Source organism: Ischnura elegans, chromosome 3 (assembly GCF_921293095.1).
Source record: "Ischnura elegans chromosome 3, ioIscEleg1.1, whole genome shotgun sequence".
NCBI lineage: Eukaryota > Metazoa > Arthropoda > Insecta > Odonata > Coenagrionidae > Ischnura > Ischnura elegans.
The window spans coordinates 134,138,247-134,152,226 of NC_060248.1; the positions used below are offsets into that span (position 1 = coordinate 134,138,247).

The window sequence follows — 13,980 nt, forward strand, 5'->3', positions numbered from 1 at the left end:
CAATTATTCAATACTTGAAAGGTCAATGACCTCGAAAGGTCATTGACCTTTCAAGGTCATTCAAGGTCATTGACCTTTCAAGGTCATTCAAGGTCATTGACCGTTATAGGTCATACAAGGCTATTGACCGCTCAAGGTCATTCAAGGTCATTGACCTTTAAAGGTCACCCAAGGCTATTGATCGTTCAATGTCATTCAAAGTCATTGTCCGGTCAAGGTTTTCGAAGTCATTGACCTTTCAAGGTCAATCAAGGTCATTGACCGTTCGGAGTCATTCAAGGTAATTTACCTTTCGAGGTCATTCAAGGTCATTGACCGTTCAAGGTCATTTAAGGTCATTGAACTTTCAAGGTCATTCAAGGTCATTGACCGTTCAATGTCATTCAAGGCCATTGATCTTTCAGGGTAATTCAAGGTCATTGACCGTTCAAGGTCATTCAAGGGCATTGAATTTCAAGGTAATTCAAAGTCATTTACCGTTCAAGGTCATTGACCTTTCAAGGTCATTCAAGGTCATTAACCGTTCAAGGTCATTCAAGGCTATTAATCGTGAAAGGCCATTCAAGGTCATTGACATTTCAAGGTCATTGACATTTCAAGGTCATTGACATTTCAAGGTCATTCAAGGTTATTGACCTTTCAAGGTCATTCAAGGACATTGATCATTCAATGTCGCTCAATGTCATTGACCGTTGACGGTAATTAAATGTCATTAACTCTTCAAGGTCCTTCAAGATCGTTGAACGGGTAAGGTCATTCAAGGTTATTGACCGTTAAAGGTCATTTAAAAAATTTAATTTAAAAATATAAAAAGGTTAGTTTTGTATGAATATTCTCACTAATAAACGCTAGTTGTCTGCCGCAAATGATAAAATGAAAAATGTCAGTTTTATATGAATGTTCTTCTTAGAAACACGAATTCAACACTCGAAATGAAAAAATAAAAAAAGTGGGATTGATATGAATATTTTTGTTACAAACGCTAATACACCACTCGAATTGAAAGAATTAAAAAAGTGAAATTGAATGAATATTCCTAATACAAACGATATTTCACTTTTCAAAATAAAAACATTAAAAAAGTGAGTTTGATACGGTTTTTCTTGTTAGAAACACTAATTGACCACTCCAAAAAACCATTAAGGTGAGTTTGGTATTAATATTTTTGTTACAAACGCAAATTCACCACTCGAAACGAAAAAATAAAAGAAGTGATTTCGATATTCTTGTTACAAAGGCGAATTCATTTTTAAAAATGAAAGTAAGAAAAAATTGAGTAAATCTTACTACAAACGCGAAGTCATCACTGGAAATGAAAAAAATAAAAAGTAAGTTAATATTAATATTCTTGTTACAAACGCAATTTCACCTCTCGATTTGAAAAAATTAAAAAAAGTGAGTTTGATGAGAATATTCTTGTAAAAAACGCGAATTCACAACTAGAAATGAAAAAAATTAAAGTGGCTTTCATATGAGTTCAAATGAAAATATTAAAAATTGAGTTTTACATGTTTTTTCTTGCTACAAACGCGAAATCAGCACTCGCAAAGCAAAACATAAAAAGTGAGATTGATCTGAATAATCTTGTTACCAAAACGAACTTATACTCGAAATGAAAAATTAGATAATGGAGTTCGATAAAGTTTTTATATTTGAAACACGAATTCACCTCACGCAATGACAAATAAAAAATTAATTTTATATAAGTATTCTTGCTAAACACTCGAATTTGCACACGAAATGAAAAAATTAAAAATGTGGGTTTGGTATTAATATTCTTCTTACATACACGAATTCACCTCGCGAAATGAAAAAATTAAAAAGTTTGTTTGATATGAATAGTCTTGTCACAAACACGAGTTAACAACTCGAATTGAAAAAATTAAAAAAGTGAGTTTAATATGAATATTCTTGTTACAAACGCAAATATTCACTCGAAATGAAAAAAATTAAGAATATTCTTGATCCAAACACGACTTCCGAACTCGAAATGAAAAAATTAAAAAAGTGAGTGTGATATGAATATAATGGGTTGGGTTGGGTTGGTTGGATATCGGTGATAAGTTTTATTTCTAATGCATTAATAGCTTAAAATATTCTACGATCTGTTGTCCCATTGCGAGGTCAATGAAGGACATGCACAAAAGTCATTGAAGGTCATTTACATTTCAAGGTCATGCAAGATCATTGACCTTTCAAGGTCAATCAAGGTTATTGACCGTTCAAGGTCATTCAAGGTCATTGACCGTTCAAGGTCATTCAAGGTCATCAACCGTTCAAGGTCATTCAAGGCTATTGATCGTTTAATGTCATTCAAGGTCATTGTCCGTTCAAGGTTTTCAAAGTCATTGACCATCAAGGTCATTAAAGGTCATTGACCTTTCAAGGTCCTTCAAGGTCATTGACCGTTCAAGATCATTCCAGGTCATTGACCTTTCAAGGTCATTCAAGGTCATTGCCCATTCAAGGTTTTCAAAGTCATTTACCTTTCAAGGTCATTCAATGTCATTAACCGTTCAAATTCATTCAAGGTCATTGATCTTTCAAGGTCATTCAAGGTCATTGACCGTTGAAGGTCATTCAAGGGCATTGAATTTCAAGGTCATTCAAAGTCATTGACCGTTCATAGTCATTCGAGGTCATTGAATCTTCAAGGTCATTAACCGTTCAAGGTCATTCAAGGCTATTTATTGTTAAAGGCCATTCAAGGTCATTGACATTTCAAGGTCATTGACATTTCAAGGTCATTCAAGGTTATTGATCTATCAAGGTCATTCGAGGACATTGACATTTCAAGGTTATTCAAGGTCATTAACCGTTCAAGGTCACCCAAGGCTATAGATCGTTCAATGTCATTCAAGGTCACTGTCCTTTCAAGGTTTTCAAAGTCATCGGCCGTTCAAGGTCATTCAAAGTTATTAACTTTTCAAGGTCATTCAAGGTCATTGACCGTTCAAGGTCATTCAAGGTCATTGACCTTTCAAGGTCACCCAAGGCTTTTGATCGTTCAATGTCATTCAAGGTCCGGTCAAGGTTTTCAAAGTCATTGACCTTTCAAGGTCAATCAAGGTCATTGACCGTTCGACGTCATTCAAGGTCATTGACCTTTCGAGGTCATTCAAGGTCATTGACCGTTCAAGGTCATTCAAGGTCATTGACCTTTCAAGGTCATTCAAGGTCATTGACTGTTCAAGGTCATTCAAGGTCATTGACCTTTCAAGGTCATTCACCGTTGAATGTCATTCAAGGTAACCGACCTTTCATAGTCATTCAAGGCCATTGACCGTTCAAGGTCATTCAAGGTCATTGACCGTTCAAGGTCATTCAAGGCAATTGATCATTCAATGTCATTCAGGGTCATTGTCCGTTCAAGGTCATTCAAGGCTATTGATCGTTCAATGTCATTCAAGGTCATTGTCCGTTCAAGGTTTTCAAAGTCATTGACCATTCAAGAACATTCAAGGTCATTGACCATTCAAGGTCCTTCAAGGTCATTGACTGTTCAAGGTCATTCAAGGTCATTGACCTTTCAAGGTCATTAAAGGTCATTCAAGGTCATTGACCGTTCAAGGTCATTCAAGTTTCGTGTTTGGATCAAGAATATTCATGTCAAACTCATATTTTTAAATTTTTCATTTCGAGTGAATATTTGCGTTTGTAACAAGAATATTCATATCAAACTCACTTTTATAATTTTTTCATTTCGAAATGTTAACTTGTGTTTGTGACAAGACTATTCATATAAAAAAAACTTTTTAATTTTTACATTTCGCGAGGTGAATTCGTGTTTGTAACAAGTATATTAATATCAAACTCATATTTTTAATTTTTTCACTTTGTGTGAAAATTCGAGTGTTTAGCAAGAATACTCATATAAAACTAACTTTTTTATTTTGTCATTTCGTGAGGTGAATTCGTGTTTCAAACAAAAAAATCTATATCAAACTCAATTATTCAATACTTGAAAGGTCAATGACCTCGAAAGGTCATTGACCTTTCAAGGTCATTCAAGGTCATTGACCTTTCAAGGTCATTCAAGGTCATTGACCGTTTTAGGTCATACAAGGCTATTGACCGCTCAAGGTCATTCAAGGTCATTGACCTTTAAAGGTCACCCAAGGCTATTGATCGTTCAATGTCATTCAAAGTCATTGTCCGGTCAAGGTTTTCGAAGTCATTGACCTTTCAAGGTCAATCAAGGTCATTGACCGTTCGGAGTCATTCAAGGTAATTTACCTTTCGAGGTCATTCAAGGTCATTGACCGTTCAAGGTCATTTAAGGTCATTGAACTTTCAAGGTCATTCAAGGTCATTGACCGTTCAATGTCATCCAAGGCCATTGATCTTTCAGGGTAATTCAAGGTCATTGACCGTTCAAGGTCATTCAAGGTCATTGACCTTTCAAGGTCATTTACCGTTGAATGCCATTCAAGGTAACCGACCTTTCATAGTCATTCAAGGCCATTGACCTTTCAAGGTCATTCAAGGTCATTGACCGTTCAAGGTCATTCAAGGCAATTGATCATTCAATGTCATTCAAGGTCATTGTCCGTTCAAGGTCATTCAAGGCTATTGATCGTTCAAAGTCATTCAAGGTCATTGTCCGTTCAAGGTTTTCATAGTCATTGACCATTCAAGGTCATTCAAGGTCATTGACCTTTCAAGGTCCTTCAAGGTCATTGACCGTTCAAGGTCACTCAAGGTCATTGACCTTTCAAGGTCATTCAAGGTCATTGGCCGTTCAAGGTCATTCAAGGCTATTGATCGTTCAATGTCATTCAAGGCCATTGTCCGTTCAAGGTTTTCAAAGTCATTGACCATTCAAGGTCATTCAAGGTCATTGACCATTCAAGGTCCTTCAAGGTCATTGACCGTTCAAGGTCATTCAAGGTCATTGACCTTTCAAGGTCATTCAAGGTAATTGCCCATTCAAGGTTTTCAAAGTCATTTACCTTTAAAGGTCATTCAAGGTCATTTACCGTTCAAATTTATTCAAGGTCATTAAACTTTCAAGGTCATTCAAGGTCATTCAAGGGCATTGAATTTCAAGGTAATTCAAAGTCATTTACCGTTCAAGGTCATTGACCTTTCAAGGTCATTCAAGGTCATTAACCGTTCAAGGTCATTCAAGGCTATTAATCGTGAAAGGCCATTCAAGGTCATTGACATTTCAAGGTCATTGACATTTCAAGGTCATTGACATTTCAAGGTCATTCAAGGTTATTGACCTTTCAAGGTCATTCAAGGACATTGATCTTTCAAGGTCTTTCAAGGTCATTGACCATTCAAGGTCATTCAAGGTCATTGACATTTAAAGGTCATTCAAGGTCATTTTAGGCGATTGACCGTTGAAAGTCATTCAAGGTCATTCAAGGTCATTGACCGTTGAAGGTCATTCAAGGTCATTGATCTTTCAAGGTCGTTCAAGGTCATTGACCGTTCAAGGTCGTTCAAGGTCATTGACCTTTAAAGGTCATTCAAGGTCATTCAAGGTCATTGACCGTTGAAAGTCATTCAATGTCATTGACCTTTCAAGGTCATTCCAGGTCATTTACCGTTCAAGGTCAGCCAAGGCTATTGATCGTTTATTGTCATTTAAGGTCATTGTCCGTTCAAGGTTTTCAAAGTCATTGACCTTTCAAGGTCATCCAAGGTCATTGACCGTTCAAGGTCATTCAAGGTTATTGACCTTTCTAGATCATTCGAGGTCATTCAAGGTCATTGACCGTTCTAGGTCATTCAAGGTAATTGACCTCTTAAGGTCATTCAAGGTAATTGACCTTTCAAGGTCATTCAAGGTAATTGACCTTTCAAGGTCATTCAAGGTCATTGACCGTTCAAGGTCATTCAAAACATTGACCTTTCAAGGTCATTCAAGGTCATTCAAGGTCATTGACCGTTCAAGGTCATTCAAGGCTATTGATCGTTCAATGTCATTCAAAGTCATTGACCGTTGAAGGTAATTCAAAGTCATTGCCTCATCAAGGTTTTTCAAGGTCATTGACCGGGTAAGGTCATTCAAGGTTATTGACCGTTCAAGGTCATTTAAAAAATTAAATTTAAAAATAATAAAAGGTTAGTTTGGTATGAATGTTCTTACTAATAAACGCTAGTTCTCTACCGGATATGATAAAATGAAAAATGTCAGTTTTATATGAATGTTCTTCTTAGAAACACGAATCTACACTTGAAATGAAAAAATTAAAAAAGTGAGATTGGATGAATATTCCTATTACAAACGACAATTCACTTCTCAAAATGAAAACATTAAATAAGTGAGTTTTGATATGGTTTTTCTTGTTACAAACACTAATTGACCACTCGAAATGAAAAAAATTAAGGTGAGTTTGTTATTACTATTCTTGTTACAAACGCGAATTCAACACTCGAAATGAAAAAATTAAAAAAGTGAGATTGGATGAATATTCCTATTACAAACGCAAATTCACTTCTCAAAATGAAAACATTAAAAAAGTGAGTTTTGATATGGTTTTTCTTGTTACAAACACTAATTGACCACTCGAAATGAAAAAAATTAAGGTGAGTTTGGTATTACTGTATTTGAGTAACAGTGTTGCAAAATATTCAGCCACTGTCACTTAATGATTGCTACAATGTAACTATTTTGGCCTCCCTTCCCACAACATACCACCTACTCAGTAGACTTAGTTCACTGAAATTAACTTACATTTGACTTTTAAAGCTTTTCATCCTCCTGGATCAGCAGGTAATTACTTTAATTGCTTTTACCCATTCAATTCTTCCCCTACCCTGTTACCCCTTACTATCCCCCCTCCCTCAACTCTCCCTGGTCCCCATCCAGCATATTCATACTTTTGTTCCCAAAGCTGAAGGTGGTAGTGCCACCAAAAATTTAAATTCCGTGGTTTGAGTCTTTATTTTATCGTATGCCTTGTGCCTGACCTGGATGCTGATTGACTAATCGTTAATATTGGATACATTTTACATAAATTATATACAATTTATAAATCTGTACACAAGGTGTACTATACCATAAAATGTTTGCTTTTTCTTCAAATGATACATATAAGTATATAATCAGTTTACTATTCACTACCAGGGTTGAGATCAATTTATAAATAACTGATTATGTAGTTGTAGGCTGTACAAAGTGTTGTAGATGGGAGAATTTAAGACTACAGTTGCAAAACTCTCTCTGGACTTAATGACACATGATACTTGATATGTCAATTGAGAAAGGTTATTCACTTGCAAATGCATTCTTGCATATTTTTATATTCTACACATATTGATATGCATGGTTTTTTAGTTCAATAGATGAAATAAATACTTTTTGTAAACATAAGTGCATTAACTTCTTGCTATGTTATAATTCAGTATTTTTTTGCTGATACAAAATATTTCTAGTTATAAATCAATTTTTATTATTAATGTAAGGCAGACCTACATAAATAAATAAAATTTTATGTGTAAAGTAATTGTTGTAGTGTAAGGTTCAGTATATCGATAGCATCAGGGAAAGGCAGGATTAGTTTAAAGGAAAAACTCCATTACTCAAGCAGGTTTATTGGGCACATCCGCACTCTACAGCCGCCAAACACACTCTCCGCTCTTCGTGGACGCAACTCCGATGGCCGGTCTCATAGCACGCCTCTCCGCGTGATATCTGTATTTCTCATTCGCGGCCACCCAAGAGGCTGCCTTCTGCTGACGCTGCACGGTTCTCACGCCTAAGGAGATGTGGAGTGGGGTGCGTGACAGGAAGAGTGATAAGACGAGAAGCAAACCGCCAATGCAGCGGCACGTGGGTGGTGGGTGGCGAGAGGTGGAAAAAGGAGGTCACGTCCCATCTTCGTGATACTTACATCATCCTCCCTCCAAACAAAATTTAATCCCCCGATTAAATGGGGATGGCCGGGAACTGAAAAATGGTTAATAAGTGACACTACATACCAAAGAACCAAAAACATCCAAGCAATTGGGATTACCCATACGATACAAAGGAAAAAAATTAACACTCAAAAATGGTAAATCATGTCCCCAAAATAAAAGAAAAAACATAGCATTCAAGGAATAATGTTCACAAAAAAATTAATTCTGAGAGATAATAAAAAATAAACATTATCAAAACCATCGTGGAATAATAATTACACTTCTACCATTACACAAATCAACAAACTCAGTACATCAACAATAAAAGCACAAACCAAACTATGAAAGTACAATTCAAACGCCCCCGTGAAAGAAAGAATAGGAAAGAAAACAAATTATTCAAAGCTTTCACGCGTCTTTCTCCTTCTCACTTCACTTCTCCTCACTTTCATTTACTCTACGCGATACACAATAAAAATTTCGTCACTTTTCTCAGGATCTCTGATAGCCATGAAAAAGCTCTTCGGGGCAAGGGGGTTGGGAAGGGCAAACGGTTTTATTTTAAATCATTCACACACTCTGAACATTTCACGCTACGGGACAAACACTGGCCCTTGAATTACTTTTCTCGTCTCGGCCGTAAGTCGTAGACACGGGTACCACTCACACCCACTGGGACCTCGTCGGGGGGGGCAGGGGAGGGTAAGGGCGTCTTCTCGTCAATGACGTCTTCTCCAGCTGGCGGCGAGACGTCCTGCCGTCGCGGTCGAGGGCGGAGATGATATGGGGGTCTCCGCGGAAGTGCCGGCGTGTCGACCTTCGCAGGAATGCAGCCTATCTCACGCTCACCGCCCAGATGATGCCGCACTGTTTGTTGACACTCTTCTTCGCCGGCCGCCGAGTTAACACTCGATTCTTCGTTACACTCCGTATTCAAGTCTGGGCTTGATGCTTCCTCTCGAGAGACAGTGGACTCAGGGGGGGAAACTTGAGGGATTTCACCAACACTAGGGGTGGGGGAGTGCTCACTTTGGGAAGGGGGGGCTTCAATTCGCGTATTCGGCGATTCTTGAGGACATGTGGAATTAGTCATATAAGGTAAATTTTTCCTTGGTCTTCCCCTCCCCCTTCTAAACACCTCAGGGCGGAAAATACAGTCAGCTTCTCGCTTTTGTTTTTTGCACGCTCGATCAGCACACGCAAACGGAATTTCGCCAATGCATTCCTCCCATTCACTATCGGATACGGCCTTTCTCGGTCTGCCACGCCGTCTTTCTCCGTGGGGTGGGGGAGGAATCGAAAGATGACTAGGGTGGGGTTTCACTCGATCCTTATGTACGATCACAGTCCTATGCTGAAGCTGCAATTTTAAATTGGAGGGGGAAAGTACTTCTATCACCCTATACGGTCCTTTCCAGGGGCTGTGAAACTTTCGCACTTTGCCCGGTTTAAGAACTGGGTCCGTCAAGTACACATACTCACCCGCGACATAATTTCTCCCCCTTTTAGTGTTTTTTAATCCTTTAGCTTGTTCCTCATGGGCTCTGCGATTATTCCGTTTACAATCTTTCCAAATCACTTGCAGTCTATTTTGTAGCTGGGACACAAAATCGTCCACGGAAACAGGGGCGTTTTTCACGCACTCAAAGGGGGTCTTTAGTCTTTCCCCGAATATCACTTCATGAGGGGAACGACGTACGCTTCTATGCCAGCTTGAATTGTATGCACAGACTGCATAACCTACCCACAAATCCCAGTCATTGTTTTTGCAATTAACATAGTGGGAGATGATCTGAGCTATTGTACGGTGTACTCTCTCGACCCTGCCGTTACATTGGGGGTGGAATGGGGAGGTTTGTAACTTCTCTATGCCCAACAACCGACACACATTCTGGAAGAGTTCCGAGGTAAAATTACTACCCTGATCGGAAAGTATTTTTTCCGGGACACCGAACTTAAGTATCCAATCGCGCACCAGAGTAACGGACACAGATTCCGCGGTTTGATCCCCCAAGGGCGCCATCACCAAATACCGTGAAAAATGATCTATGATGGATAATACGTAACGATTTCCGCGTTCCGTTTTTGGGAGCGGCCCCACGATGTCTAGTGCAATGAATTGGAATGGTCGGTTCGCCTCCGGCAGCGGCTGCAATGGCGCCTTTGTCTTCCCATATGGCGACCTACGTAGACATGACACGCACCCCCTGACGTAATCAGTACAGTCTTTCTTCCATCCCGGCCACCAATACTGACCGCCCACGCGATACTTCGTGGAATTTACACCCATGTGCCCAGCGAGCCTATGGTCATGACACTGCGTTAGTATTTGCCTCCTCAAACCAGCAGGAACAACTACTTTGTGCACCCCTTCCTCAATTCGACACAGCAAGCCATCCGCAAATTCAAACTTATTCTTCCCGATCCATTCGATGCACTCTGCGTCTGCTTCTTGCGCCTCCTTTAGATTCAGTTCCTCCTCTGCAGCGACTTTTCTTACCTTGCGGCTCAACCCATCGGCATTCCCATGCAATTTCCCCGGCTTATGACACACCTCGTAATCGTATTCCGACAATTTTAATGTCCAACGAATCAACCGGCTATTAGGATCCTTCAGACTAAATAACCATTTAAGAGCCGCATGATCAGTGATAATGTTAAATTTTCGCCCATATAAGTAACACCTGAAATACCCTACGGCCCAAACGACGGCGAGTAATTCTCGTTCAGTGGCAGAATAATTTTGCTCCGCTTGATTAAGCCTACGAGATGCAAAGGCGACGGGATGTTCTTCTCCACCAATCTCTTGTGATAACACGGCGCCGAGGGCGTGATTACTAGCATCGGTAGACAACGTGAACGGTTTCCGAAAATCAGGATATGCCAGCACAGGGGTGGAAGTTAGAGAGTATTTCAATTGACTCAAAGCAGCCTCGCATTCAGCGTCCCACTCGAATGCCCTCCCCTTTTTAAGAAGATTTGTGAGCGGCTTTGCAATCGACGCGAATCCCTTTACAAATCGCCGATAGTAGTTAGCCAGGCCGAGAAATGACTGCAGCTCTCGGACGTTCGTAGGTGTTGGAAAATCTCGCACCGCTTGAATTTTTTCTGATTCCGGTCGCACCCCTTCACCACTTATCACATGACCCAAATACTTCACGCTGCTTTCCGCAAAATTGCATTTCTCTATTTTTAACGACAACCCAGCGTCACTTAGCCGCTGGAAAACAGAGCGTAACCGGACAACATGATCATCCACCGTGTCACTGAATACGATAATATCGTCTAAATAGACGAGACAACGTTCCGGCTTAAGGCCTCTAAGTACGCCGTCCATCATCCGCTGAAAACTTCCCGGCGCGTTCCTAAGGCCGAAGGGCATGCGTTTATACTCATACAGGCCACTATCGACAATAAACGCGGTTTTCTCCTGCGAGTCTTTAGCCATGGGTATCTGGTGATAACCACTCGTCATATCCAAAGTAGTGAAATAGCGACACCCCCCTAAATAATCCAAAGTTTCTACTATGTTAGGTAGCGGGTACACGTCAGGAATTGTGACAGCATTAAGTGCCCTAAAGTCTACACAAAAACGGTACGCCGGCTTTCCATCGGTAGACTTTTTTGGAACAATAACAATTGGGCTCGCCCAAGGACTGGAACTAGGGGATATTACCCCAGTTTTTAACTGCTCTTGGACGAATTGTTCAACCAAGGGCTTCTGGTGAAAAGGAATCCGATACGGACGTCGGTATATTGGACGAGCGTCACCAGTAGGAATATGATGTTCGACGAGATTAGTAACAGGGATGGATTCCTTTTCACTAAATAGTCCCCGAAAACTTTCTATTAGTTCCTGAAGAGGTTTCCTTTCCGACTCTGATAGGTGTGCAAGTTTTTCCGTGAGATCCCACCCCGACTTGTCCTTCTCCGCGCGTCTAATTGCTCTTTCCGAAACTTCACTAATTTCCACACCGTTTGCCGCGGCAATCGTCGTACCTCGACGTATTCTAATTCCCTCGTCACTCCAATTAGACATCATTACTATTACCCGGTTTTCCTCATCCACCCTACTCAGGGTCCGGGCAACGGCGCACCCTTCCACTTCGATCAATCTGGGTTCTATCACAACCATTTCTGCGCCCCCTACCGCCGCGCGTGGTACAGTCACTAGAAACCTTTTTTCCGACCGCGGCGGTATGTACTCCTCATCTGAAAGAATTACCGCATGGCCCTTGTCCGTAGTGATCCGGAACGCACTAAATGTCTTTTTCGAACGATCATTCTCTACCCCATCAGCCCCGTGCAGCGGAATTACACGCCCGTCTAGTTTCATTGCCCTTTCTGGAAGGTTGATTACACATCCGTATTTACATAGAAAATCTAACCCCAAAATCCCTTCAAAACCGCCCAATGTTTCAACTACTTGCACATTGATTGGATAAACATAACCGCCTATTTCTAAAGACACCGGCTTCTCACCATAACTTTTCAGCACCCGCCCCGCGACGCCTCGGATGCGATATTGTGACGGCTTCATCCCGCTCCCTCTACACGATCCCCGCACTAATAATGACACTTGGGCCCCAGTGTCTAACAGAAACGAGCACATTTTCCCTTCAACCACCGCTCGCACGACTAAGTCCTTCACTCCCGCACTCACCTGGACGGCTGGAATCAGCACTTCCTTTACCAGGGGTCGGCGCCGGCGGGACGGTCGACCCCTTTGCCGTTTAAATTGGCCGCCCGGCTCGATGACCCCTTCCTGCACTCACGAGCAAAATGGCCCTCCACGCCGCAGCTGTAGCACTTCCCACGGCGTTGGCTGCGACACTCACGGGCGAAATGGCCAGTGCGCCCGCAATTGTAGCACTCACGAGCCGTCACCTGGAACGCTCGACGACTGGGCGATGGATTACGCGGCGTCCTCTCAGCCTCCCGGATTCTCACTGCCGTCGCGACGGCGGCGTCGAAACTCTCGGGCATAGCGAGTCGGCATAGCCTGCCCAATTCGCCCGAAAGGCCTCTCAAGAAGGCATCCAAGGCTCGCTGATCAGCCTCGTATCTCATTGCCTCCATCCGCTCCGGAGTTCCGCCAATTTCCGCCGTCCGCGCGTTGATCCGCCTGACTCGATCCGCGAACACTTCGATGTCCTCCTTCGGCTCCATGTGAATGACTGTTAGGAGCTCTCGGTAGAAACGAGCGGTCTTTTTCGAGTGATAGCGGTCGAGAATGATGTTCTTCCATGCCGAGTAAGTGGCCGCCGTCTTACATTCTAGTCTCGTGCGCTCGTACACCGCGGCTTCCCCACCCAGACGTAGCCGCGCGGCGGCGAGCGTTTCCCCATCGCTCCATCCGCTCAGGGACGCCACCTGCTGGACTCGCTCGAGGTAGGCACCGACGTCATCGCCGGGGCGACCATGGAAGGGTTCTATGGAATTTAGGAGGGTGAATTTTGCACTCGCGGGTGAAGCGACCTCCTGCCCTTCTCCCCTGGCGACGACGGCTCTCAAACGCTCGTTCTCAGCACCCAGCTGCTCAAGTTTGTCTGAAAAGTCGTCGATCACCCGTTGGAGGTCCACCTCTTGCCCGCCAAAACTAACCCGACTCGCCATCTCGCCTTAGGTCGTCTCGTGTACTGCCCCGTGATACATATCGATCCCACTTCGGACACCAGATGTAAGGTTCAGTATATCGATAGCATCAGGGAAAGGCAGGATTAGTTTAAAGGAAAAACTCCATTACTCAAGCAGGTTTATTGGGCACATCCGCACTCTACAGCCGCCAAACACACTCTCCGCTCTTCGTGGACGCAACTCCGATGGCCGGTCTCATAGCACGCCTCTCCGCGTGATATCTGTATTTCTCATTCGCGGCCACCCAAGAGGCTGCCTTCTGCTGACGCTGCACGGTTCTCACGCCTAAGGAGATGTGGAGTGGGGTGCGTGACAGGAAGAGTGATAAGACGAGAAGCAAACCGCCAATGCAGCGGCACGTGGGTGGTGGGTGGCGAGAGGTGGAAAAAGGAGGTCACGTCCCATCTTCGTGATACTTACAGTAGATAAAAATTATTGCTAATTTAATTATTTAATCAAGCCCTTGTTTGCTCACTTGCACTGCACGAG

The 13,980-nt window shown here is 42.1% G+C and overlaps 1 protein-coding gene across 1 annotated transcript; it reads right to left on the reverse strand.

Moving 5' to 3' along the window:
* Window positions 1–7,633: 7,633 nt before the first annotated feature.
* LOC124156607 lies at window positions 7,634–13,636 on the reverse strand. The gene is made up of 2 exons (XM_046531251.1): window positions 12,518–13,636; window positions 7,634–7,903 (listed from the first exon to the last, which is right to left on the reverse strand). Exon 1 carries the CDS (start codon window positions 13,468–13,470, stop codon window positions 12,544–12,546), a length of 927 nt encoding a protein of 308 aa, XP_046387207.1. The 5' UTR covers window positions 13,471–13,636; the 3' UTR covers window positions 7,634–7,903; window positions 12,518–12,543.
* Between the last annotated feature and the right edge of the window lie 344 nt (window positions 13,637–13,980).

What these genes read in the sequence shown, in the direction of transcription:
- LOC124156607 (XM_046531251.1), bottom strand. Translation starts at nt 13,470, where the DNA reads ATGGCGAGTCGGGTTAGTTTTGGCGGGCAAGAGGTGGACCTCCAACGG.